At 42.0% G+C, this 24010-nt stretch overlaps 1 protein-coding gene across 1 annotated transcript in view; it reads left to right on the top strand.

Moving 5' to 3' along the window:
* The window catches only part of LOC140199243 (IQ calmodulin-binding motif-containing protein 1-like), a 94917-nt gene that overhangs the window by 64386 nt on the left and 6521 nt on the right, over window positions 1-24010 (top strand). Inside the window, exons 10-13 of the mRNA XM_072260955.1 lie at window positions 393-535; window positions 11295-11443; window positions 13259-13390; window positions 14674-14830. Of these exons, the coding sequence (XP_072117056.1) occupies window positions 393-535; window positions 11295-11443; window positions 13259-13390; window positions 14674-14830 (581 nt within the window). The remainder of the gene's footprint in view (window positions 1-392; window positions 536-11294; window positions 11444-13258; window positions 13391-14673; window positions 14831-24010) is intronic.

The raw sequence follows: 24010 nt of genomic DNA, 5'->3' as shown, positions 1-24010 counted from the left end.
ATTTTGTTGTCATAGGCGGCTGTGGAGGCCAAGACTTTAGGTATATTTAAGGCAGAGGTTGATAGATTCTTAATTAGTCAGCGCAGGGAGAAGGCAGGAGGTTGGGGCTGAGGGACAAAATGGATCAGCCAAGATGAAATGGCGGAACAGGTTTGATGGGCCGAATGGCCTAATACTTCTCCTGCATCTTATGGTCTAACAATAATAAACCAATAACAATTTTGTTTCATGGAGGTATTAAAACATTTGTATTGTATGGGATATATTGTGCATCTACGTGAAACGATAAAGTCAGAGTGGGATGTCAAAATAATGCGATGTCACAGATGCAAAATATATTCCATTCTACTTTTGGTCCATTACTGATTATTAACCATATGAAATGTTGCTAGGGCAAAGCGTGAACAGGACATACACCGGCAGGAGAAGGAGAAAGAGGAAGAGGAGCTAAAGCACCAGCTACAGCTTCGGCGACATCGAACTCTTCGAGCTTTTCGACAGCGGCAGCTGAGCATACTGGAAATAGTACCAGCAAGTAAAGTAACTTTCCAGAAAATCAATCACTTTTGTCCATGTACACCTGTAGGTTGAATCAACACAACCTCCCAATTTATCTGCTGAGCTTCTGCACCAAGCTATTGGGTTAACTGCTTGCCCTGATGGAGGGTTTCGGCTTGAAACGTCAACCCTTTATTCTTCTCATTAGATGCTGCCTGACCTGCTGTGTTCCTCCAGCATTTTGTGTGTGAGTTTCCAGCATCTGCAGGATCTCTTGTGTTTATGTTTACCCATTCTATTTGCTGACTTCCATTATCTCCACTTCAGGTTCACTCTCTTGTATTGATATCCCACTGTGACCTTACTGTTTCTTATCTCTGCCATCTACAGCACTAGATTTCCAAGAACTGTGCTTATCCTCTTCCGGCCTCTCCTTGATTTCCAAAGCTGTACCTTGGGTAACCTTGTGCTCAAAGTCTGGAATTCCCTCCTTAAACCTCTCCATTCTCTAAGATGCTCTTTATAACCATCCTCTTTGACCAAGCGTTTGGTTGCTTAGTTCAGTTACCTCTTACATAGTTTGATGTCAAGATTCATTTATTTAGCTGTGTACATTGAAACACAAAGTGAAATGTGTTCTGTGCAGTATCAACTAACTCACCCAAGCATGTGCTGGGGCAGCCCACAAGTGTTACCACACTTCCTTTCGCCATCATAGCATGCCCACAATGTGCAGCAGAACACAACACACAAGCAACAGATGACAACAGCAAAACAAGCCCCGTTCCTCCCTCCCACCCACACATATACATAGTGCTTTAACCCCTGGACAGGCTGTCTCCAGCCTCCAGTGGACTCAGATTTGCAGACATTGGGCTTCAACTTTTGTCAAGTCAACCATTGTCTGCAAAGCCTCGAAATATTATATTACATTGCAGATGTAAGTTGATATTGTTGCCTTTTTCTTGAAATTGGAGTTCTGCATGAATTGTGTCACTGAAGGGAGTGACTCTTTCGAACCTCCTTTAGCTGGATGAATATCAGGCACCAGTCAGATCTCTAAGAGTAAGCAAGGTAGAATTTATTTTGGACAAAAACAGCAGGATTGGGACATACACTGTACTTTTTTTAAACCAAACACTGAACTTTGTTATCACCGGCAAGGCCACAATATATTGCCCTTCCCTAATTACCACTGAATTGAATGGCTTGCTGGGGCACTTCAGAGAAAACTTAAGTTCAAGCACATTTCTCTAAGTGTGGAATCACTGGTAAAAGGACTTTAGTGAACAAGATGAGTTTTAGAACATAGAACACAGCACATTACAGGCCCTTCAGCCCACAATGTTGTGCTGACCCTCAAGCCCTGCCTCCCATATAACACCCCACTTTAAATTCCTCCATATACCTGTCTAGTAGTCTCTTAAACTTCAGTAGTGTATCTGCCTCCACCACTGGCTCAGGCGGTGCATTCCACATACCAACCACTCTCTGAGTAAAAAACTTACCTCTAATATCCCTCTTGAACTTCCCAACCCTTACCTTAAAGCCATGTCCTCTTGTATTGAGCAGTGGTGCCCTGGGAAAGAGGCGCCGGCTATCCACTCTATCTATTCCTCTTAATATCTTGTACACCTCAATCATGTCTCCTCTCATCCTCCTTCTCTCCAAAGAGTAAAGCCCTAGGTCCTTTAATCTCTGATCATAATGCAAACTCTCTAAACCAGGCAGCATCCTGGTAAATCTCCTCTGTACCCTTTCCAATGCTTCCACATCCTTCCTATAGTGAGGTGACCAGAACTGGACACAGTACTCCAAGTGTGACCTAACCAGTGTTTTATAGAGCTGCATCATTACATCGCAACTCTTAAACTCTATCCCTCAACTTAAGAAAGCTAACACCCCATAAGCTTTCTTAACTACCCTATCTACCTGTGAGGCAACTTTCAGGGATCTGTGGACATGTACCCTGAGATCCCTCTGCTCCTCCACGCTACCAAGTATCCTGCCATTTACTTTGTACTCTGCCTTGGAGTTTGTCCTTCCAAAGTGTACCACCTCACACTTCTCCGGGTTGAACTGCCACTTCTCAGCCCACTTCTGCATCCTGTCAATGCCTCTCTGCAATCTTCGACAATCCTCTACACTATCTACAACACCACCAACCTTTGTGTTGTCTGCAAACTTGCCAACCCACCCTTCTGCCCCCACATCCAGGTCATTAATAAAAATCACGAAAAGTAGAGGTCCCAGAACAGATCCTTGTGGGACACCACTAGTCACAACCCTCCAATCTAAATGTACACCCTCCACCACAACCCTCTGCCTTCTGCAGGCAAGCCAATTCTGAATCCACCTGGCCAAACTTCCCTGGATCCCATGCCTTCTGACTTTCTGAATAAGCCTACCATGTGGAACCTTGTGGTTTTTAACCACAATTTAGCAGTTTCATAGTTACTGTTTCTGATTATAGTTTCTTATTGAGAAATCCAAATTTATTTAATTAGTTTGAATGCTAGGTGTTAGGATGTAAAATCTTATCTAATCTCTATAACATGTTCTTGTTTCTGAGTAACTATCAGAATTTTATACACGAGATTGTGGTGCTACTCCAGTCCATGCAAAACAGATATTTACAATGCATGTGGTACAGTTTAATAAAAAAAACAATTCCCATATTTACATGCAACAAGTGACTATGGTAGTCCATAACACTCAAAGGCCATTGGCAGGCCAAGGTGTAGCATTATTCAGCTGCACAAATGCCCTCTGTTTTTCAGTTAAGTTGTCTTGGCGAATCATCTTCTGTATCTCCTACCAGATGGCAGGAGATTGAACAGATTGAACTGGGATGGGAAGGGTCTTTAATGATGTTACAAGCCTGTCATAGGCATCGAGAGTTGTAGATTGTCTCCAAGTCCAGGAGTTGAGTTCCAGTGATGTGCCGAGCCGTCCAAATCACCCATTGGATTGCTTTGTGATCCGACTCACTGCAGCTAGAGTATCACGCTGTCATTGCATATGCCAGTATGCTTTCTATCGCACATCAATATAAGTTGGCCAACAATTTTTGAGGCAGATTAGCTTTCCTTAAGCCCCCCAGGTAGTATAGTTACTGTTCTGTCGTCCCTTCCATCGAGGTTGTATTCATGGACAACGATCTCCTTGGTGATGTTCATCCCCAAAAACATGAAACTGGAGACCCTTTCCACTACTTTCAAAAGTCGATAGATTCTGGCATGGTTCCGGAGGACTGGAAGATTGCAAATGTCACTCCGCTATTTAAGAAGGGGACAAGGAAGCAAAAAGGAAATTGTAGACCTGTTAGCTTTACATCAGTGGTTGGGAAGTTGTTGGAGTCGATTGTCAAGGATGAGGTTACAGAGTACCTGGAGGCATATGACAAGATAGGCAGAACTCAGCATGGATTCCTTAAAGGAAAATCCTGCCTGACAAACCTATTACAATTTTTTGAGGAAATTACCAGTAGGCTAAACAAGGGAGATGCAGTGGATGTTGTATATTTGGATTTTCAGAAGGCCTTTGACAAGGTGCCACACATGAGGCTACTTAACAAGATAAGAGCCCATGGAATTACGGGAAAGTTACATACGTGGATAGAGCATTGGCTGATTGGCAGGAAACAGATAGTGGGAATAAAGGGATCCTATTCAGGTTGGCTGCCGGTTACCAGTGGTTTTCCACAGGGGTTCGTGTTGGGGCCGCTTCTTTTTACATTGTACATCAACGATTTGGATTATGGAATAGATGGCTTTGTGGCTAAGTTTGCTGACGATACGAAGATAGGTTGTTGTTGTTCGTCCATCGTTGACGTCGAAGGGGACCTCGACACCATAATGATGGTGTCGAGACTAGCGCGTGATTTGGACTTAAGTGAGGGAGAGTTGTGCAGCGTCAGCCTCACTCTCTCTTCCCAATTCCCATCTGGATCCAGTGGCAAGACAGAGTCTAGACGGCTGGAGATGGGACTAGGCGCAGTGGATGACCAGGACGTCTTCTGTGTCTTGTCCTGCTCTACATGTTCCACGACGCTTGCAGAGACCGCCTTCTTGACCGTTGGACCTTCCGCTGGTCTCGTCCGCTCAATCCGCCGGAGACAGGTAGAGGGGCTGGTAGTGCTGAGGAAATGGAGAGTCTGCAGAGAGACTTGGATAGATTGGAAGAATGGGCAAAGAAGTGGTAAATGAAGTACAATGTTGGAATGTGTATGGTTATGCACTTTGGCAGAAAAAGTAAACGGGCAGACTATTATCTAAATGGGGAAAGAATTCAAAGTTCTGAGATGCAACGGGACTTGGGAGTCCTCGTACAGGATACCCTTAAAGCTAACCTCCAGGTTGAGTCAGTGGTGAAGAAGGCGAATGCAGTGTTGGCATTCATTTCTAGAGGAATAGAGTATAGGAGCAGGGATGTGATGTTGAGGCTCTATAAGGTGCTGGTGAGACCTCACTTGGAGTACTGTGGGCAGTTTTGGTCTCCTTATTTAAGAAAGGATGTGCTGACGTTGGAGAGAGTACAGAGAATATTCACTAGAATGATTTTGGGAATGAGAGGGTTAACATATGAGGAACGTTTGTCTGCTCTTGGACTGTATTCGTTGGAGTTTAGAAGAATGAGGGGAGACCTCATAGAAACATTTCGATTGTTGAAAGGCATGGACATAGTGGATGTGGCAAAGTTGTTTCCCATGATGGGGGAGTCTAGTACGAGAGGGCATGACTTCAGGATTGAAGGGCGCCCATTCAGAACAGAAATGTGAAGAAATTTTTTTAGTCAGAGGGTGTTGAATCTATGGAATTTGTTGCCACGGGCAGCAGTGGAGGCCAAGTCATTGGGTGTATTTAAGGCAGAGATTGATAGGTATCTGAGTAGCCAGGGCATCAAAGGTTATGGTGAGAAGGCGGGGGAGTGGGACTAAATGGGAGAATGGATCAGCTCATGATAAAATGGCGGAGCAGACTCAATGGGTCAAATGGCCGACTTCTGCTTCTTTGTCTTATGGTCTTATGGTCTTCACCATTTATGAATAGTGGGACTTGTTTGGGACCTCTTGCCTTCTAGAAGTCAATTATCATTTCTCTTGTCTTCTTGCTGTTGAGTGATAGGTTGTGATTCCTGCACCAATAGGACAGTTTCAGCACCTCCTCCCTATATGCAGATTTATTACTATTTGTGATAAGGCCAATCACAGTTGTGTCATCTGCAAATTTGATGATTGAGTTTGTAGCATGAGCAGGTGTGCAGACCTCTGGGGACAGAGTAGAGAAGTGGGCTCAGTTCACCCTTGTTCAGGGTTGGGAGTGGGGTTGATGTGCCAAGACCTCAATTGTGGAGCTTGTTCAGTAGTGTTAGTTTGATATTAAAGGCCAAGCTGTAATCAATGAAAAGCATACTTACGTAGGTGCCTTTGTGCTCCAGGTGTTCCAAGGCAGAATGAAAGGCGATAGAAATGGTGTCTTCAGTTGATCTATTCAACTTGTAGGCAAACTGGTGCTAGTCTATGGTCACAGGGATTACGTCCTTGATGTGGGACATGACCAATCTTTACAAGCACTTGGCAAATATGGGAGTGAGTGCCACTGGCCTGTAGTCATGTTCCCTCAGGTGTCTTGGGGATGGTGTGACAGTTGCTGCTTTGAAGCATGCATGAACTATAGACTGAGACAGCAAGTGGTTGTAAATACCCGTCAGAATTTCAGCCATCTGGTTGGCACAGTTGCTGAGGACCCATCTGCGTACCCTGGGGTGGCATGGTAGCATAGGAGTTAGCATTATGCTATTGCAGCACCAGCAACCTAGGTTTATTTCTCACCACTGTCTGTATGGAGTTTGTATGTTTTCCCCATGGCTGCATCTGTTTTCTCTGTGTGCTCCAGTTTCCTCCCACATTCCAAAGACATATGGATTAGTAGGACCATTGGTCACATGGGCTCATTGGGCCAGAAGAGCCTGTTATATGGCATGAGAGAGGAACTGCCCAAAGCTGACTGGAAAGGGACACTGGCGGGAAGGACGGCAGAGCAGCAGTGGCTGGAGTTTATGCGAGAAGTGAGGAAGGTGCAAGACAGGTATATTCTAAAAAAGAAGAAATTTTTGAATGGAAAATTCATGGCTGACGAGAAGTCAAAGCCAAAGTTAAAGCAAAGGAGAGGGCATAAAAAGAAGCAAAAATTAGTGAGAAGGCAGAGGATTGGGAAGTTTTTAAAAGCTTACAAAAGGAAACTAAGAAGGTCATTAAGTGGGAAAAGATTAACTATGAAAGGAAGCTAGCAAATAATATCAAAGAGGATACTAAAAGCTTTTTCAAGTATATAAAGAGTAAAAGACAGGTGAGAGTAGATATAGGACTGATAGAAAATGATGCTGGAGAAATTGTAATGGGAGATAAAGAGATGGTGGAGGAACTGAACGAGTAATTTGCATCAGTCTTCACTGAGGAAAACATCAGCAGTATACCGGACACTCAACGGTGGTAGGGAAGAGAAGTGTGCGCAGTCACAATTACGACAGAGACAGTACTCAGGAAGCTGAATAGTCTAAAGGTAGATAAATCTCCCAGACCAGATGGAATGCGCCCTCGTGTTCTGAGGGAAGTAGCTGTGGAGATTGTGGAGGCATTAGTGATGATCTTTCAAAAGTTGATAGATTGTGGCATGGTTCTGGAGGACTGGAAGATTGCAAATGTCACTCCGCTATTTAAGAAGAGGGCAAGGAAGCAAAAAGGAAATTATAGACCTGTTAGCTTGACATCGGTGGTTGGGAAGTTGTTGGAGTCGATTGTCAAGGATGAGGTTACAGAGTACCTGGAGGCATATGACAAGATAGGCAGAACTCAGCATGGATTCCTTAAGGGAAAATCCTGCCTGACAAACCTATTACAATTTTTTGAGGAAATTACAAGTAGGCTAGACAAGGGAGATGCAGTGGATGTTATATATTTAGATTTTCAGAAGGCCTTTGACAAGGTGCCACACATGAGGCTATTTAACAAGATAAGAGCCCATGGAATTACGTGAAAGTTAACATACGTGGATAGAGCGTTGGCTGATTGGCAGGAAACAGAGAGTGGGAATAAAGGTACTATTCTGGTTGGCTGCAAGTTACCAGTGGTGTTCCACAGGGGTCCGTGTTGGGGCCACTTCTTTTTACATTGTACATCAACTATTTGGATTATGGAATAGATGGCTTTGTGGCTAAGTTTGCTGACGATACGAAGATAGGTGGAGGGGGCGGTAGTGCTGAGGAAACAGAGAGTCTGCAGAGAGACTTGGATAGATTGAAAGAATGGGCAAAGAAGTGGCAAATGAAATACAATGTTGGAAAGTGTATGGTTATTCACTTTGGCAGAAAAAATAAACGGGCAGACTATTATCTAAATGGGGAGAGAATTCAAAGTTCTGAGATGCAACGGGACTTGGGAGTCCTCGTACAGGATACCCTTAAGTTTAACCTCCAGTTTGAGTTGATGGTGAAGAAGGTGAATGCAATGTTGGAATTCATTTCTAGAGGAATAGAATATAGGAGCAGGGATGTGATGTTGAGGCTCTATAAGGTGCTGGTGAGACCTCACTTGGAGTACTGTGTGCAGTTTTGGTCTCCTTATTTAAGAAAGGATGTGCTGACGTTGGAGAGAGTACAGAGAATATTCACTAGAATGATTTCGGGAATGAGAAGGTTAACATATGAGGAACGTTTGTCCGCTCTTGGACTGTATCCCTTGGAGTTTAGAAGAATGAGGGGAGACCTCATAGAAACATTTCGAGTGTTGAAAGGCATGGACAGAGTGGATGTGGCAAAGTAGTTTCCCATGATGGGGGAGTCTAGTACGAGAAGGCATGGCTTAAGGATTGAAGGGCGCCCATTCAGAACAGAAATGTGAAGAAATTTTTTTAGCCAGAGGGTGGTGAATCTATGGAATTTGTTGCCACGGGTGGCAGTGGAGGCCAAGTCATTGGGTGTCTTTAAGGCAGAGATTGATAGGAACCTGAATAGCCAGGGCATCAAAGGTTATGGTGAGAAGGCGGGGGATTGGGACTAAATGGGAGAATGGATCAGCTCATGATAAAATGGCAGAGCAGACTCGATGGGCCGAATGGCCGAATTCTGCTCCTTTGTCTTATGGTCTTACCATGCTGTTTCTAAATATAAAACCATTATTTCTAGCTTCAAAAACAATAAATTGAACAGTAAGGACAAATTTGCCAGAGTTACTTGAGCTGTGTCCTTCTTAATGTTACTGCACCCCTTAACAACACCCTATTGCAAGTTTAATTTGTGAGGAGAAACTGGTTAGGCTAGTGTTTTTCATGAAGCAGAGGAGGACCTGACAGAGGTATACAAAATAATAATGCATATTGAGGGGGTAGATAAATCTACAAGGCACAAGCCTAGGGTAAGAGGTTAAAGAGTGATGTGAAGAAGAACTTTTTCACCCTCAGGATGGTCCAAATCTGGAATGCAGCTCATAAATGTTACCAATTACCCCCGATACGGGAAGTACCTTGTTTTTATTTTGTGATTTTACTATTACAAGACCTAATGATAGAAAAGGACAGAATTGTCCATGGAATGCTTTGAATTTTTATAGCTGCAGAAGAGAGAGTGAATTTTGCACAGAGAATGGCTTTTCAGCTCTGCACTCCTTGACAGATTTTATACTCCATACCAACCTTCTATAATCTGGACTCAACTGTCTAGTGTAACCATAGTGAACAGAGAATACTGGAAAAGGACCATCCACAGAATTGTTGAGTCGGTGATGAAAGCAGAGACTCTCACAACATTTAACAATTTAGTGAAACACTTGAACCTTACACCAAGGTATAGAAGGCTGCGGACCAAGACCTGATAGAGGGATTAGTATTGATGGATGTGTGATGTTTAGGGCAGAGGTTGTGGGCTAAGGGCCATTTTTGGTATTGTATTGCTTTATAAAAGCTGCATCATGTCCACTGTATCATTCATTCAGTGTATTTGAAAGTGCTTCATCCAAAAGTGCTTATTCATCGTATGGAGTATAAAATTTGTCAAGGAGTGTAGAGCTGAAAAGCCATTCTCTGTGGAAAACTCACTCTCTCTTCTGCAGCTATAAAAATTCAAAGCATTCCATGGGCCCCTCATCTTAGAAAAGATATACTGGCATTGGAGAGAGTCCAGAGGAGGTTCACAAGGATGATTCCAGGAATGAAAGGATTTCATACAAAGAACGTTTGATGGCTCTGGGTCTGTACTCGCTGAAATTCAGAAGGATGAGGGAGGATCTCATTGAAACCTTTCGAATGTTGAAAGGCCTAGACAGAGTAGATGTGAAAAGGATGTTCCCCATGGTGGGAGAGGCTAGGACAAGAGGGCACAGCCTCAGAATAGAGGGGCGCCCTTTCAAAACAGACATGAGGAGAAATTTCTTTAGCCAAAGGGTGGTGAATTTGTGGAATTTGTTGCAACATGCAGTTGTGGAGGCCAGGTCATTGGGTGTACTTAAGGCAGAGATTGATAGGTCTTGATTGGACATGGCATCAAAGGTTATGGGGAGAAGGCCAGGAACTGGGGTTGAGGAGAAGATTTAAAAAAAGGATCAGTTGTGATTAAATGGCAGAGTAGACTCGATGGGCTAGATGACCTAATTCTGCTCCTATGTCTTATGGTCTAAAACTGCAGAGACATTGGGATAATTGCACTGTACATTCAGTGGTCACTTTATTAGGTATGTTCTGTCCCTATAAAGTGGCCACTGAGTGTATATTCATGGTCTTCTGCTACTGTAGCCCATACACTTCAGGATTCGATGTGTTGTGCATTCAGAGATACCCTTCTACACACTGCTGTTGTAACACATGGTAATCTGAGTTAACTTCCTGTTGGCTTGAACCAGTCTGGCCAATCTCCTCTGTTCTCTCATTAACAAGGTATTTTCACCCAGAGAACTGCCATGCACCAGATGTTTTTTTTTGTTTCTCACACCATTCTCTGTAAACTCTAGAGACTGTTGTATATGAAAATCCGGACATCTGCAGTTTCTGAGGTACTCAAACCACTCCATCTGGCACTAACAATCATTCCATTGTCAAAGTCACTTAGATCACATTTCTTCTACATTTTCATGTTTAATCTGAACAACAACTGAATCTGTTGACCATGGCTGCATGCTTTAATGCACTGAGTTGCTGCCACATGATTGGCTGATTAGATATTTGGATTAATGAACAGATGTACAGATGTATCTAATATAAAGTGGTCACTGAGTGTATGTTGCAATAAGATGTCTTATGTTCCTGCTAATGTTATCCTCCAGTATTTGAATCTACACTTTGCTTTGATTCTGGCATATTTTGAGCTTTAACACAGAGTTCTTCTGAATTCTTAAGAATTCAATGATGAGAGGCATTGATCATGTAGATAGTCAGAGGCTTTTTTCCCAGGTCTGAAATGGCTAACACAACAGGGCACATTTTTAAGGTGTTTGGAAGTAGATACAGAGGAGAGTCAGGGGTAAGTATTTTTTACGCAGATTGGTGAGTGCGTGGAATGGGCTGCCGGTGACGGTGGTGGAGGCGAATACAATAGGGTCTTTTAAGAGATTCCTGGATAGGTACATGGAGCTTAGAAAAATAGAGGGCTATGGGTAACTTATTTATTCTTAAATAAGTACATGTTCGGCACATCATTGTGAGCCGAAGGGCCTGTGTAGTGCTGTAGGTTTTTATGTTCTATGTTCTAACAGTATCCTTCTTGTTCCAATTCTGATTAAAAGAAAACCCATCCTCTTCTGTCTGCAGGTGAAATTGCCAAATACCTGCATCAGGAGAAGGAACAAGCAGCGTTGTTGATTCAGAAAGTCTGGCGTGGATACAGGCAGAGAAGCTGCTTCAGACAACAGAAGCAGGCCCTTAAGGAATTCAAGGCAGCTGTCATTGTCCAGAGAGCTGTGAGTGCCTTTTAATAGGTTCAAGAACCTTTTGGTTAACTGTGTATAGTCATAGTTGTTTTATTTCTAGGATCAGCAGCATTTTGTATTGGGGAGACAAACACAAAATGCTGGATGAACTCAGCAGGTCAGGCAGCATCTTTGGAAAGGAATAAGCAGTCGGCATTTTGGACTGAGACCCTTCTCCAGGACCGAAAAGGAAGAGAGGAAGAAAGCGGAATAAGAAGATGGGGGAGGGGAAGGAGTGCAAGCTAGAAGGTGATAGGTGAAGTGTGGGGGGGGGATGAAGTGAGAAACTGAGAGATGATAAGTGGAAAAAGTAAAGGGCTGAAGAAGAAAGAATCTGGTAGGAGGAGAGAGTGGACCGTGGGGGAAAAGGAAGGAGGAGTGACCCCAGGGGATGATAGGCAAGTAAGAAGTAGTGAAGAGGTAGGATGAGAGCCAAAGTATTTTGCACTGGAGATATTGAGCAGAGATTGTAGGGAACCCTTATATTGCTGCACATCTGCTTGCTATAGGTAATACTTCAAGAGCAACGTTCATTTTATATTAAAAATAAACATCATTTTATGGTTATATTTGGCAAGATTTAACATTTATTGCCCATCACTGTTTGTCCCCAAAGAGGTGATGGCTGCAGTTCTAGTGCATGATGCTCCAAATTTTGACCAAGAAGATCCACCCCTGTTTAAGTCAGGATGGTGGGTGACTTGGAAGGGAGCTTGATGGGTATGGGTGGGAGATGTTGTGGGCTTAGGAGCTCATTTTGACTTCCATTGCCCTTTGATTTGCAGTCATGTGTACCTTTTGTGACCAAAATAAGTGTTTTAACTTAGAGTTTTATGAACTGATAGGTGGTACACAACCGAAAGCCATTGTGGCAGTTTTATTTGTAACACCACAAAGTGACTAATCTGTAGTGTTCTGTGACTATGATTGGTCATGCAGGGTGTTGTATTGAATTTTTTAAGAGGCTATGACATTATATTGTGATTATTTTGGAAAGCCTAATCAGTGACCATAAAGGAATTTTTTTATATCTTTGAATAAAGAAGAAAGGAGGTAGGAAGAAGACTTGCATCGTCTGTCTTTCACAACTCCAGTAAGAGCTGAGTTTTTTTTTGAAATATGTAAATACAAAATGTTATGAAGTAGGAAATCCAACAGCTAATTTACTCAAGATTAACAGAGCAAACTTACACAAACAAGAACCTGACAATAACTATATAGTCTGATTTGTTTATAAGTTAAAACAGAATACTCAGCAAATCAGGCAGCATCTGTAAGGAAAGGAACAGAGTTATAATTTATTGATGACCTTTTGTGTTTTTAATTATGTTGGTTGAGGGATAAATGTTGGTTAGAATACAAAAGGGACGTCTCTGCTTTCTGTCAAATTAGTGGCAAAGAGTTTTTTTACCTCTATCTCAAAAATCACCTCCAAAATGCAGTGCTATCCTAAATTATTCTGCTCAAGGTTTTACAAGTTCCAATTCATCTGGGTCAGAGATGTGAGTATTACTAACCAAGATACAGCTTAAACTGGAAATCTGAGGATAATCGAAGCACATGATAGATTCGATGTTAGATTTATTCAGATTCATGTTAGTTTATTGTCATATACACTAGGGTGAAATGAAATTCCTTGCCTGCATGAAACTCACACTAAACAGAATGCATAATACGTACAACAACAAATATACTCTGCATACTGTGACACTTTTTGAACTGATTTGAAGATAGAATGGTCAATAATCCATCAGTGTAAACAGTGAGTCTCAGAAAAATAACATGAAATATTTCTCATTGTTTCAGGTGCAGAAGTTCCTTGAAAAACGTAGAAATCTGAGAAGAGATATCCTTGCCTGGCAGGGACCAAAGGGTTTGACGGATACACAGAGACAAGAACTGCGTTCCAAAGTTAAAGAGTATGTCAAACATCATTCGGTGAGTTTTGGTTTGACTCCTAAAACTTACTTGTAAAATCGGAATGAAATTCATTGATCTCTTTAAAAAAAAGAGCATACCTGTAAATCCTCTCAACCCAACCAGCCCACCCTATCCAGGAATTTAATTCCAGTTATTTTGTTATGTCTGTATACCACACTCACTTATCTTATCAAGTATAAAGTCTCTGGAGAAAAATATGCAGCGTTAATAGTGCCTACAGTATCCGCATAGGAACAAATTAATCTAATTGATCCAAGGTTTACAGTATTTCAAATATAGCAGCCTACCTGAATATAGTTAACCACACATCGAGGAACTAGAGTGGTGCATCCAGGAAATGGCCCATGAAGGCAAAGCCTAAAATCTGAGAGATCGGAACAATTTGCCACCATTGTAAAATGCTTGTCTAGAAAATACTGACTAGTATAAGGCATGCTGATTTTCATTCATGTATTTTCATTATGGGTTACTATAATTCTAATTGAGTGATCACCACTCCAAATTTTAGAAACCTATTCAAGATCCAATATTGCTTATTGTCATGCTTCAATAGATGAGTGTAAAGGAGAAGAAAATGATTGTTATTCTGGATCTGATGCAGCAATAAGCATAAAGAACACACAATAAATATAAATATAAAAGCAATCCTATAAAACACAATATACAGTAAATGTTTAAGTGTGGCCATATATACATACATTAGCTTATATACAGTATGTAGGCTGATTGTACAATACATAACATGATGCTAAGTGCAGGAATATCTGTACATAAGATGACTGACAAGAAAATCTTCCCCTCCGCCATCAGGTTTCTGACTGATCCATGACACAACTTTGTTATTCTATTTTATTGCACTATCGATTTATTTTCTAATCTATAGTCAGTTTTTCATCTTTGCACTGTACTGCCACCCCAAAACAGCAATTTTGATAGTGTATAGTTCAATAATAATAAACCTGATTCTGATTCTGAGTTACATTTTCACACAAATCATTTTACTACTGCCTCTCCATGTTTTGTGTTAATTTATTAACTGATATGCATTGACTGACAATCAAATCATTACTGAATATTGGAGCATCTTCAGTTGAGTTCAGCAGCAAACAATCATCCTTGTCTCTCAATTCAAATCTGCCTTTAACCTGCAAGGCCACATTACTGTTTGATCCTACTTAATTACTGTGGGTTATCAATAGGACACCTTCACTACGTGTTCTAGTTAATAAGTTAGTGCACCTAAAGTTGATGACAGCATTTTAGCCCATGTCTACTTGTAGGTTCCTCATGTGTCAGAGGAAAGAACAAGGGAACGACATGCCCAGGCCCAGGAGATGCTGGGTCAATACCTCAGGAGAAGAAATCTGGAAAGAAAATCAGAGCTGCGCCAGGAGGCACTACTGGCCCAGATTAGCACAGACATTGAACTCCTGATGAGTAAGTAAGAACACAGAAATATAGAGCCAGTATGTGTCTGTTTAGGTCCCATTCATCTATTCCATATAAATGCTGTTCCCCGTATTCTTAACACGTCTTAACAAAAATGATTGATTGGTTGTCCATTGTATCCAATGATGACAGTTAGATTTGTTCAGGTCTTTGATGATGTGACCTGCATGAAGAAACTTGTGCGAGAGAGCTTTTAAAGTGGAAAGGTCATTGCAGTGGCTCAGTTCCAGACTTTTGACCTGAGAGGTCTGTGTCCAGTGGTAGGATATTCATCACAACTGGGGTCTTCCTCAGTTGCAGTGGATGACCATGGCTTCTGTGCCTCATCATGTTCTTTGCTCTCTACAAAGCATTGCAGATCTGCCTTCCTGGCCATTGGATTTCACTATTCATCTCATCCGCCCAGTCTGTCAGAACTGACTTTACATGCTAGGTCAGACATGTCCCTATCTCACGGGGTATAAGGCCTACTGACTACCCTCAACTGGTTTAGTCTACCAGTACAAAAATACGCCAATCTAAAAAAAAAACAGTTGATTATTGGAGATAATCGTCAAATATGAATTGAGAGTTAGTTCATAGACAGGAGAACAATAAATACAGTGCCCTGTAAAAGTATTCAGCCCCAACCCTTTGTTCACATAAATGAGTATTACCCAAAGGATTTTGATCAATTTAACTGAGAATTTTTATTTGTGAATTACGTGCTCTTTTTTCACGGTGGAGCTCAAAAAATAGGGGAAATAATTAAGCATGAAAAACTAAAAATTCAAAACCTGAAATGTCATCTATTCAGAAGTATTCATCCCCCTTTCCTCAGTACTTAGTTGAACTATCTCTCGCAGCTATTACACACAGTAGTCTTTTTGGATAAGTCTGTATTAGCTTTACACAAATTGATTTGCCCATTCCTCCTTGCAAAATTGCTCAAGCTGTGCCAGGTTAGTTGGAGAGTGACAGTGAACAGCAATCTTGAGGTCTTGCCAGAAATGTTAGATCGGTTTAAAGTCAGGACTTTGACTGGGCCACTCAAGGACATCAATTTTCTTCATTTGAAGCCACTCCACGGTTGCTCTGGCAGTTTGCTTTAGGTCATTGTCCTGCTAAAAGATGAACTTCCTCCCCAGTTTAATCTTCTGGCAGAGGCTAGCAGATTTTAATCCAGGATCTCTCTGTATTTAGCAGCATTCATCTTCCCATCAATCCTAACCAGATTGCCAGTCCCTGCAGCTGAAAAGCATTTCCATAGCATGATGCTACCTCCACCGTACTTTACAGTAGGGATGATGTTATCCGGTGATGCGCTGTATTAGATTTACACCACATGTACAGTGGTGCTAGAAAGTTAGTGATCTCTATTTCTGCATAAATATGACCTAAGATGTGATAAGATCTTCACGTAACTCCTAAATCTAGACAAAGAGAACCCAATTAAATAAATAACACAAAAACATTATACTTGTTCATTTATTTCTTGAGAAAAATGACCCAATATTACATGTATTTGTTGGAAAAAGTATGTAAACCTCTAGGGTAATGCCTTCTACAAAAGCTGTTTGGAGTCAGGTATTGCAATCAATGAGATAAGATTAGAGGTCTGGGTTGTAGAGATGGCCTGCCCTATAAAAAGATACACAAAGTCAGGTTTCTGACAGAGCCTGCTCTTCTCAAGAAAGATCTGATTATGTGCCCTGTGCCTTGATCAAAACAGCCTTCAGACGACCTTTGGAGAATAATTGTAGAGATGCATGAAGCTGGAAAGGCTACAAAAGCATTCCTAAGATGTGAGTGTTCATCAGTCCATGGTCAGAGAAACAGTCTACAGATGGAAGGAACTCAGTACTGTTGCTACTCTCCCTAGAAGTGGACATCCTGCAAAGATCACACCAAGAGCACAGGGGAATAGGGGAATTCCCCTATTCCTTCTTCACCTTTCCTACCTATCACCTCCCTGCTTCCCCTCCCCCACCCCTTTATCCTTCCCCTTACTGGTTTTTCACCTGGAACCTACCAGCCTTCTCCTTCCCACCCTCCCCCCACCTTCTTCATAGGGCATCTGCCCCTTCCCTCTACAGTCCTGACGAAGGGTTTCGGCCCGAAACGTCGACTGATCGTTTCCACGGATGCTGCCCGACCTGCTGAGTTCCTCCAGCATGTTGCGAGTGTTACACCAACACCAAAATCTCATCCCAACTATGAAGCATGGTGGAAGAAGCATCGTGGTTTGGGCTGTTTTGCTGCCTCAGGGCTGGACAGCTTGCAATCGTTGAAGGAATAATGAATTCAAAATTCTATCAAGACATTTTACAAGAGAATATCAGAGTAGCAGTCCATCACCTGAGGCTTAATAGATGTTGGATAATACAACAAGACAATGATCCGAAAGACGAGTAAATCAACAACAGTTTGGTTTAAAAATAGAAAATCTGTGTTTTGGAATGGCGAAGTCAAAGTCCTGATCTCAATTCTAAAGAAATGCTGTGGAAGGACCTGAAGCAAGCTGTTCATGCAAGGAAGCCCACCAGTATCCCAGAGATGAAGCTGTTCTGTAAGGAGGAATAGCCTAAAATTCCTCCAAGCCAATGTGCTGAACTGATCAACAGTTACTGGAAACATTTGTTTAAAATTATTGCTGTACATGGGGGGGGGTCACACCAATTACTGAAAGCAAAGGTTCACATACTTTTTCCAACAAATACATGTAATATTGGATCATTTTTCCCAATAACTAAATGAACAAGTATAATGTTTTTGTGTTATTTATTTAATTGGGTTCTCTATCTAGCTTTAGGATTTGCGTGAAGATCTGATCACATTTAGGCCAAATTTTTATGCAGAAATAGAGAAAATTACACAGGTTCACAAACTTTTTTTTTGAGGCCTAAAAGTTCTACTTTAGTCTCATCGGAACACAAAACCTTCTTCCACATCTTTACTTATCTTCAAAGTGATGCTTTGCAAATCCTTTACAGGCAAGGGTATGTTCTTTTTTTTTCGCCAAGGCTTCTTCCTTACCACTCTTCCATAAATACCCCTTTTTGTGCAAGACCTTAGAGATTGTGGAGCCATGAACTTCATCTCCAATTGCAGCCACTGACTTCTGCGGCTTACTCAGAGTGACTGTTGGTATCCCAGTAGCCTCTCTGATAAGCGCCATTCTTCTCCAGCGATGAAGTTTAGAGGGTGGCCTGACCTAGACAGTGTAGCTGTGGTTCCATATTTTTTCCAGTTTTTCACAATGGACTGCACTGAGCAGGTATGGTGAGTGCCTTTGAGGTGGTCTTGTATCCTTCCCCAGATTTATGCTTCCTATGATTATTTTCATATTAAAAGGCCGGGACAGTTGAGGAGCTACAAGGATAAGTGCTGAGATCCCAGCTGTTCATTATCTGTGATTTATGTGACGGTTGGTGTAACAAAGAACATAGAACAATACAGCACAGTACAGGCCCTTTGGCAAATGATGTTGTGCCAACCTTTTAACCTACTCCAAGATCAATTTAACCCTTCCCTCCCACACAGCCCTCTATTTTTTCGTTATCCATGTGTCTAAGAGTCTCTTCAATGTCACTGCCTTTACCGCTATCCCCAGCAATGTGTTATCATATTAACTTCCATGCACTTAATATATTCAAGAGCAAATAAATCCAGATGTTGAAAATCACAGCAAGTAATGCTTCCTTGTATTTTTGTGAAACTACCTCATGCTATCTACAGTTCTGGATGCCCTGCTGTAGGAATGATGCCATTAAACTGGAAAGGGTGAAAAGAAAATTTATGGAGATTTTAGTGGAACTGGAGAATTTGAGTTACAAGGGGAGATTGGATAACAGGGACTTGAGGTATAGGAAGCTGAGGGGCGATCTTACAGAGGTTTATAAAATCATAAGGGGCATTGATAAAATCAATAGCCACAGTCTTTTCCCCAGAGCAGGGGAGTCCAAAATGCAAGGGATAGGATTAAAGTGAGAGAAAAAATGTTAAAAAGTGACCTGAGGGGTGACCTTTTCCCACAGAGGGTGATGGGTATATGGAATTAGCTGCCAGAGGAACTGGTAAAATTATGAAATTTAGAAGACATTTGGATAGGTACATGGATAAGAAAGGTTTAGATCGAGGGTTGTGATTTCAGGATTGCTACCTGTGCCATGTGCTAATGAGGCCAGAAATAGTAAGATTATACAGTTTAACACATGGCTGAGGAGAGAGGGTGTCAGATTTTTGCATCATTGGGCTCTCTTCCTTGGAAGGTGGGATCTATACAAAAGAGATGGCATGCCCCTGAAGTAAAGGAGGTCTGATATCCTAGTGGGAAAGTTTGCTAGTGCTGCATGGGGGGGCGGAATTTGAACTAGAGTTACAGGGCAGTGCAAACTGGAGTGCCAGAACAGATATTGGAGACATTGTAGAGACAAATGTTGTTAAGACCTCAGACAAAGCCAGGAATCAAAAGATTGATCATGGTGCAACTAATGTCCTGAGCTGCAGATATTTCAGTGCAGGAAGTATCGCAGGAAAGGCAGATGAGCTCAGGGCATGGATCAACACATGGAATTGTGATATTGTAGCCATTAGTGAGACTTGGCTGCAGGAGGGTCAGGACTGGCAGCTCAATTTTCCAGGGTTCAACTGTTTTAGATGTAACAGAGCAGGTGGGATTAAAGGAAGAAGGATGGTGTTACTAGTCGGGAAAATGTCATGGCAGTGTTTGGTCAGAACAGACTGGAGAGCTTGTCTAGTGAGGCATTATGGGTGGAAATGAGGAATAAGAAAGGTATGACCACGTTATTCGGGTTATATTACAGACCACCCAACAGTTCACAGAAATTAGAGGAACAAATTTGTAGAGAGATCGCTGACATAAGGTTGTTATAGTAGATGATTTTAACATTCCACATATTAACTGGGACTCCCATACTGTAAAAGGACTGGATAGGATAGAGTTTGTCAAATGTGTTCAGGAAAGTTTCCTTAATCAGTTCATAGAATTCATAATGAGAGAGTGATACTTAATCTGCTGTTAGGGAATGAGACAGGGTAGGTGAAAGAAGTTTGTGTAGGGGAACACTTGGCATTTAGTGATCACAATGCCATTAGTTTCAAGGAAAATATGGAAAAAGGTAAGTCTGGTCTTCGGGTTGAGATTCTAAATTGGAGAAAGGCCAATTTTGATGATATCAGTAAAGATCTGGCAAGTGTGGATTGGGACAGGCTGTTTTCTGGAAAAGGAGTACTTAATAAATGGGAGACCTTCAAAAGTGAAATTTTGAGAGTACAAAGCTTGGATGTGCCTGTCAGAATAAAAGATAATAGGGAACCTTCTAAGAAATATTGAGGCCCAGTTTGAGAACAAAAAAGGAGGTGCACAGCAGATGTAACCCTCTCATATACAAACTCATCCATTTGAAAATGGAAGTAACATATCTCACTGTCGGGATGAAGGCAACACTCTGTTTCCCCAGTGCATCAGATGCCAGCCTGTCTGAGGGTTTCTTTACTCTGTGAGACCTTCTTATCTCATCATCATCTTCATCAGCCTCTGTCTATGAGGGGATGCTTCCCCGGTCTGTCAATCATACCTTCCGGTGGCTCAGGTCCCCCTGCCCATGATTAACTTAGCTTCCTTCAGTTTAAGCAGGTGCTTATGGACATCTCACTCTCCACCGGTGCTAACTGGTGAGACCCCTCTGGGAAAGGTATTTCCTCTGTCATGCTAGTAGTGTGGCAAATACTCTTGTAACAACCAAAATCAAACTCATCAGTAAAAAAGACACCTTCGTACTCCAACATCTTCACAGTTAATCTCCTTTTCGATTCCTCGGGTATTGGAGAATCAACAAAGTTGAATGACCTCGATGTCAACTTCCTCGATCCAGGAGACTGTTTCTCTTCTGTTTTCCCTGGAAAACTAGACACTACTGTCACTGGAAAAAGATGGGGAATCGGCATTCCACAGGCTAACATCTCTTCCAGAGGTGTTCCCGACAATCACTTTCATCTGTTTGCATAGATAGCTGAAGATTTCTGTAGTTCAGGTCTCACCAACACTCCTGCAGGTAAGCCGTGACTCTTCCTCCTGATCATCAGGAGCATCCACCTGGATGGCCAAGATGTTGAGCATTCCGGTGAAATTGGGAGTTCCCGTCACTCTAGCTACTCCTCCAGGACATAACACAACAGGTTTAGCCTGGGTGTATCACACCATTCCTCGTTTCTGTTCACCATCCTGCTTAGGAGGAACTTGCACCTTCTCAAAAGCAGCTCTGAATACAGGGTGAATGGACAAGGCTTTCAAACAGTTCTCTGCTTGCATGCTCCCATGAGCCTTCTCACAATGGAGTATTTGTTCTCACAAGAATTGAAGCTTCACCCTTTTCAACCTGATCCGAGCAGATCAACACTGGTTAATAGTCTCAGTTACTCCAATATCTGCTTCTGAAAATTCCTGTTTCAATAACAAGTAACCATTATTACGGGTACTCATCAGTACTAAGCCCCCAGATCTCAAGGGCACTGAATGGCATCATTGATAAATGCGTCAAAAACTGGTCGTAAAATTATCTATGAATCAAAGTAACTTGAGAACTTGTGTCAAGTATGGCTTAGCATAAACACCTTCAATCCGTATGATCAGAGCTTGGTCCCACTAAACCTTCAGGAGTAGTGTTTTGCAGTTGATAAACTGATAAGGAACTTATTCTCTCTGAGACCCCAGCCCTTTCCTTTACTGGGTCCCTCCATAGATTTGCCTCTTTTCTTCTGTTTGATTAACTGCTGACTTACTTTTCAAAGATTCTCCTGTCCTTCACAGCTTGAAACGTCCATCTTCTCCATAGTTGTAACAAAAGATACTGGTCGCCTCTCTAATCAAAAGACCCTTTTCAACAGTATTCCTGTGTGCCGCAAGTCCTCCAGGTGGGTCAGGTTTCCCAAGGGATGTGTCACATTTAGCTAAGACATTACCAAACATCCACTGAGTCAGCTCAGCTTGGAGGTTTTCCACCTCATTCCTCAAAATCTCTTTCTCTGTGGCATCAGGGATCATGTTAGCAGTAGATGTTACCACTGAAGTCACTACTCAGCTTTTGGAAATGTTCTGCTTCTCAATCATGTTTTCCTCCTCTCTAACTTCTCTGAATAACTCAGTAAAAGATGGAGGCGGGCACATCTTGTGGGTCATTTGACTATGTAGAGCAATCCCATCATGTGAAATGCGCCCTACGCAATTTGCTCCATCCTCAAGCAATTTCTGTCAGACAGCTGAATGCCCCCTTTGTGGCACAAACAGTGCAGCAGTTTCTCCAACCTGAAAAAGTCGGCAGACAGCTTCTCTCCTTCCTCCTGGAACGTGTGTCTAAATTTCATTCTAAGATGGGCTTCACTTCCGGCAGTTCCAAAAGCATCTTCCAGAGTTTGCAGATAATTAGCTGACGTGGCTAATGGAGTTTCTGCCTTGAGGAACCTCACTAAATCAACTGCCAGACACATTTAAACTCTCTACCAGTCTCTGTTTTTTCATATTATCTGAGCACTACCACTCAACCATTAACTGAGATATCCCAGAGAACACTCCCAGCCTACGATAACTTTGGCATTTATCAACCAGTAATGTAATAGCCAAAACCAGCTCAGAATTTCTGTCAAAGACCCATTAGACCTTTCACATCAGACAACTCCATCCACTCACTTCACAGAAATGAGAACTACTTGTCTTTGAAGACTTTACCCTCAGCTATATGCCCCCTTCTGTAAAAATAAGGACTGCCTATGACCCCGCCTCTCCAGTGTCTCCCAACCTATCAGGCAGCGCAACTTTAGTTATGTCACTGCTAGTCTGGACTAACATGACATCCTTACCAGCTGATTGGTCAAAACACCATTCAATCAGCAGAACTTCTCCCAAAACTTTTAAATGACTCAGCACTCTCAGTAGCAGTTTGTCGGGAATTCAGACATCCACCCTACTCAGAACACAAGCATTATTTGTAGATAACTGCTTTAAATCACACCAAACCTTTATCCCTGTGGCATCCATAATAAAGTACTTTAATTACTTTCCCCAACACTAGTCTAACCACTGGCTTAAAAACACAAACCTCTTAGTCAACCCTAAAACAACAGTTACACAGCATCTGAAATCGCCGGACAATGGCCCCTATAAATGTAACCCTCTCACCAGGGCTCATATATAAACTCAGCTCATTAGCTAACTCTGCTAACAGTCATGTGCCTCGGTGATGAGAAGGCCACCTTTCATAAACAATATACGTCTAGGGTTGGCATGATTTTGGGATTCAACCAAACAAGAACGCCGTGATGTTCTGATTAAAGGAACCTTGATTTGAACGGATGCAGTGTAAGTATTGCACCTACACAATTATTGGTCGGTGAGAAATAACAGATCGTACACTGCATAAAATTATAAAGAAAGTATATTTACCAATTTCAACTTTATCAAGCAATTAATAGGAAAAAGAAAATAAAATAAAAGGGCATATTACAGTTAAACCAGTCCAATGTGCACATGACTGTTGAGCTCATACTGGAGTATTCAAAGTATATATCTTATGCACGCTCTGGACCCACGGTTTGTGTGAAAGTACCCGCCACATTCCAAACTTCCTTCAAAGTTCATCTTGAACAAACTGGCTCTCTCGGAAGTATTGGCACTTCCTCAATGCTGCCATTCATCTGCAAATAGCACTTCTTACATCGGGGAATTTCCTTCCAATGGCGTTCTGCAGCATCTTCCCTTGTGCTCCACTCCACAGCTCCCACCAAGAGACCCTAAAACAGACTACTGTTCTTCAGAAAACACTTCACCACAGCTCTCTAGAACATGCTCTCACATTTTACCATCCTGATTGGCCGACTCACATTCCTAAATTAGACAACATGGATCCTTATCCTAGCCGAAGCCATAGCATGCTTTCCAGCATGGCACACTGCTTTTACAGAAATCTGCTGATATAAACTACCTCATAGCATAGCAGTAGAAATCTGTACTAGGGCATTACTCAGGTAAAGGCAGGTAGGAACAAATGAAGTATTTATGTGATATTAGAAATGGAAGAGAACACTTAAGAAAGAAATCAGGAGGGTTAAAAGAAGACATGAGGTTGCCCTGGCTGACAAGCCCCAAGAGATTCTACAGATATTTTAAGAGCA

The sequence above is a fragment of the Mobula birostris genome, chromosome 6 (assembly GCF_030028105.1).
Source record: "Mobula birostris isolate sMobBir1 chromosome 6, sMobBir1.hap1, whole genome shotgun sequence".
Taxonomy (NCBI): Eukaryota; Metazoa; Chordata; class Chondrichthyes; order Myliobatiformes; family Myliobatidae; genus Mobula; species Mobula birostris.
The sequence above is the reverse complement of the archived record's forward strand: the minus strand, read 5'-3'. Positions and strand labels throughout refer to the sequence as shown.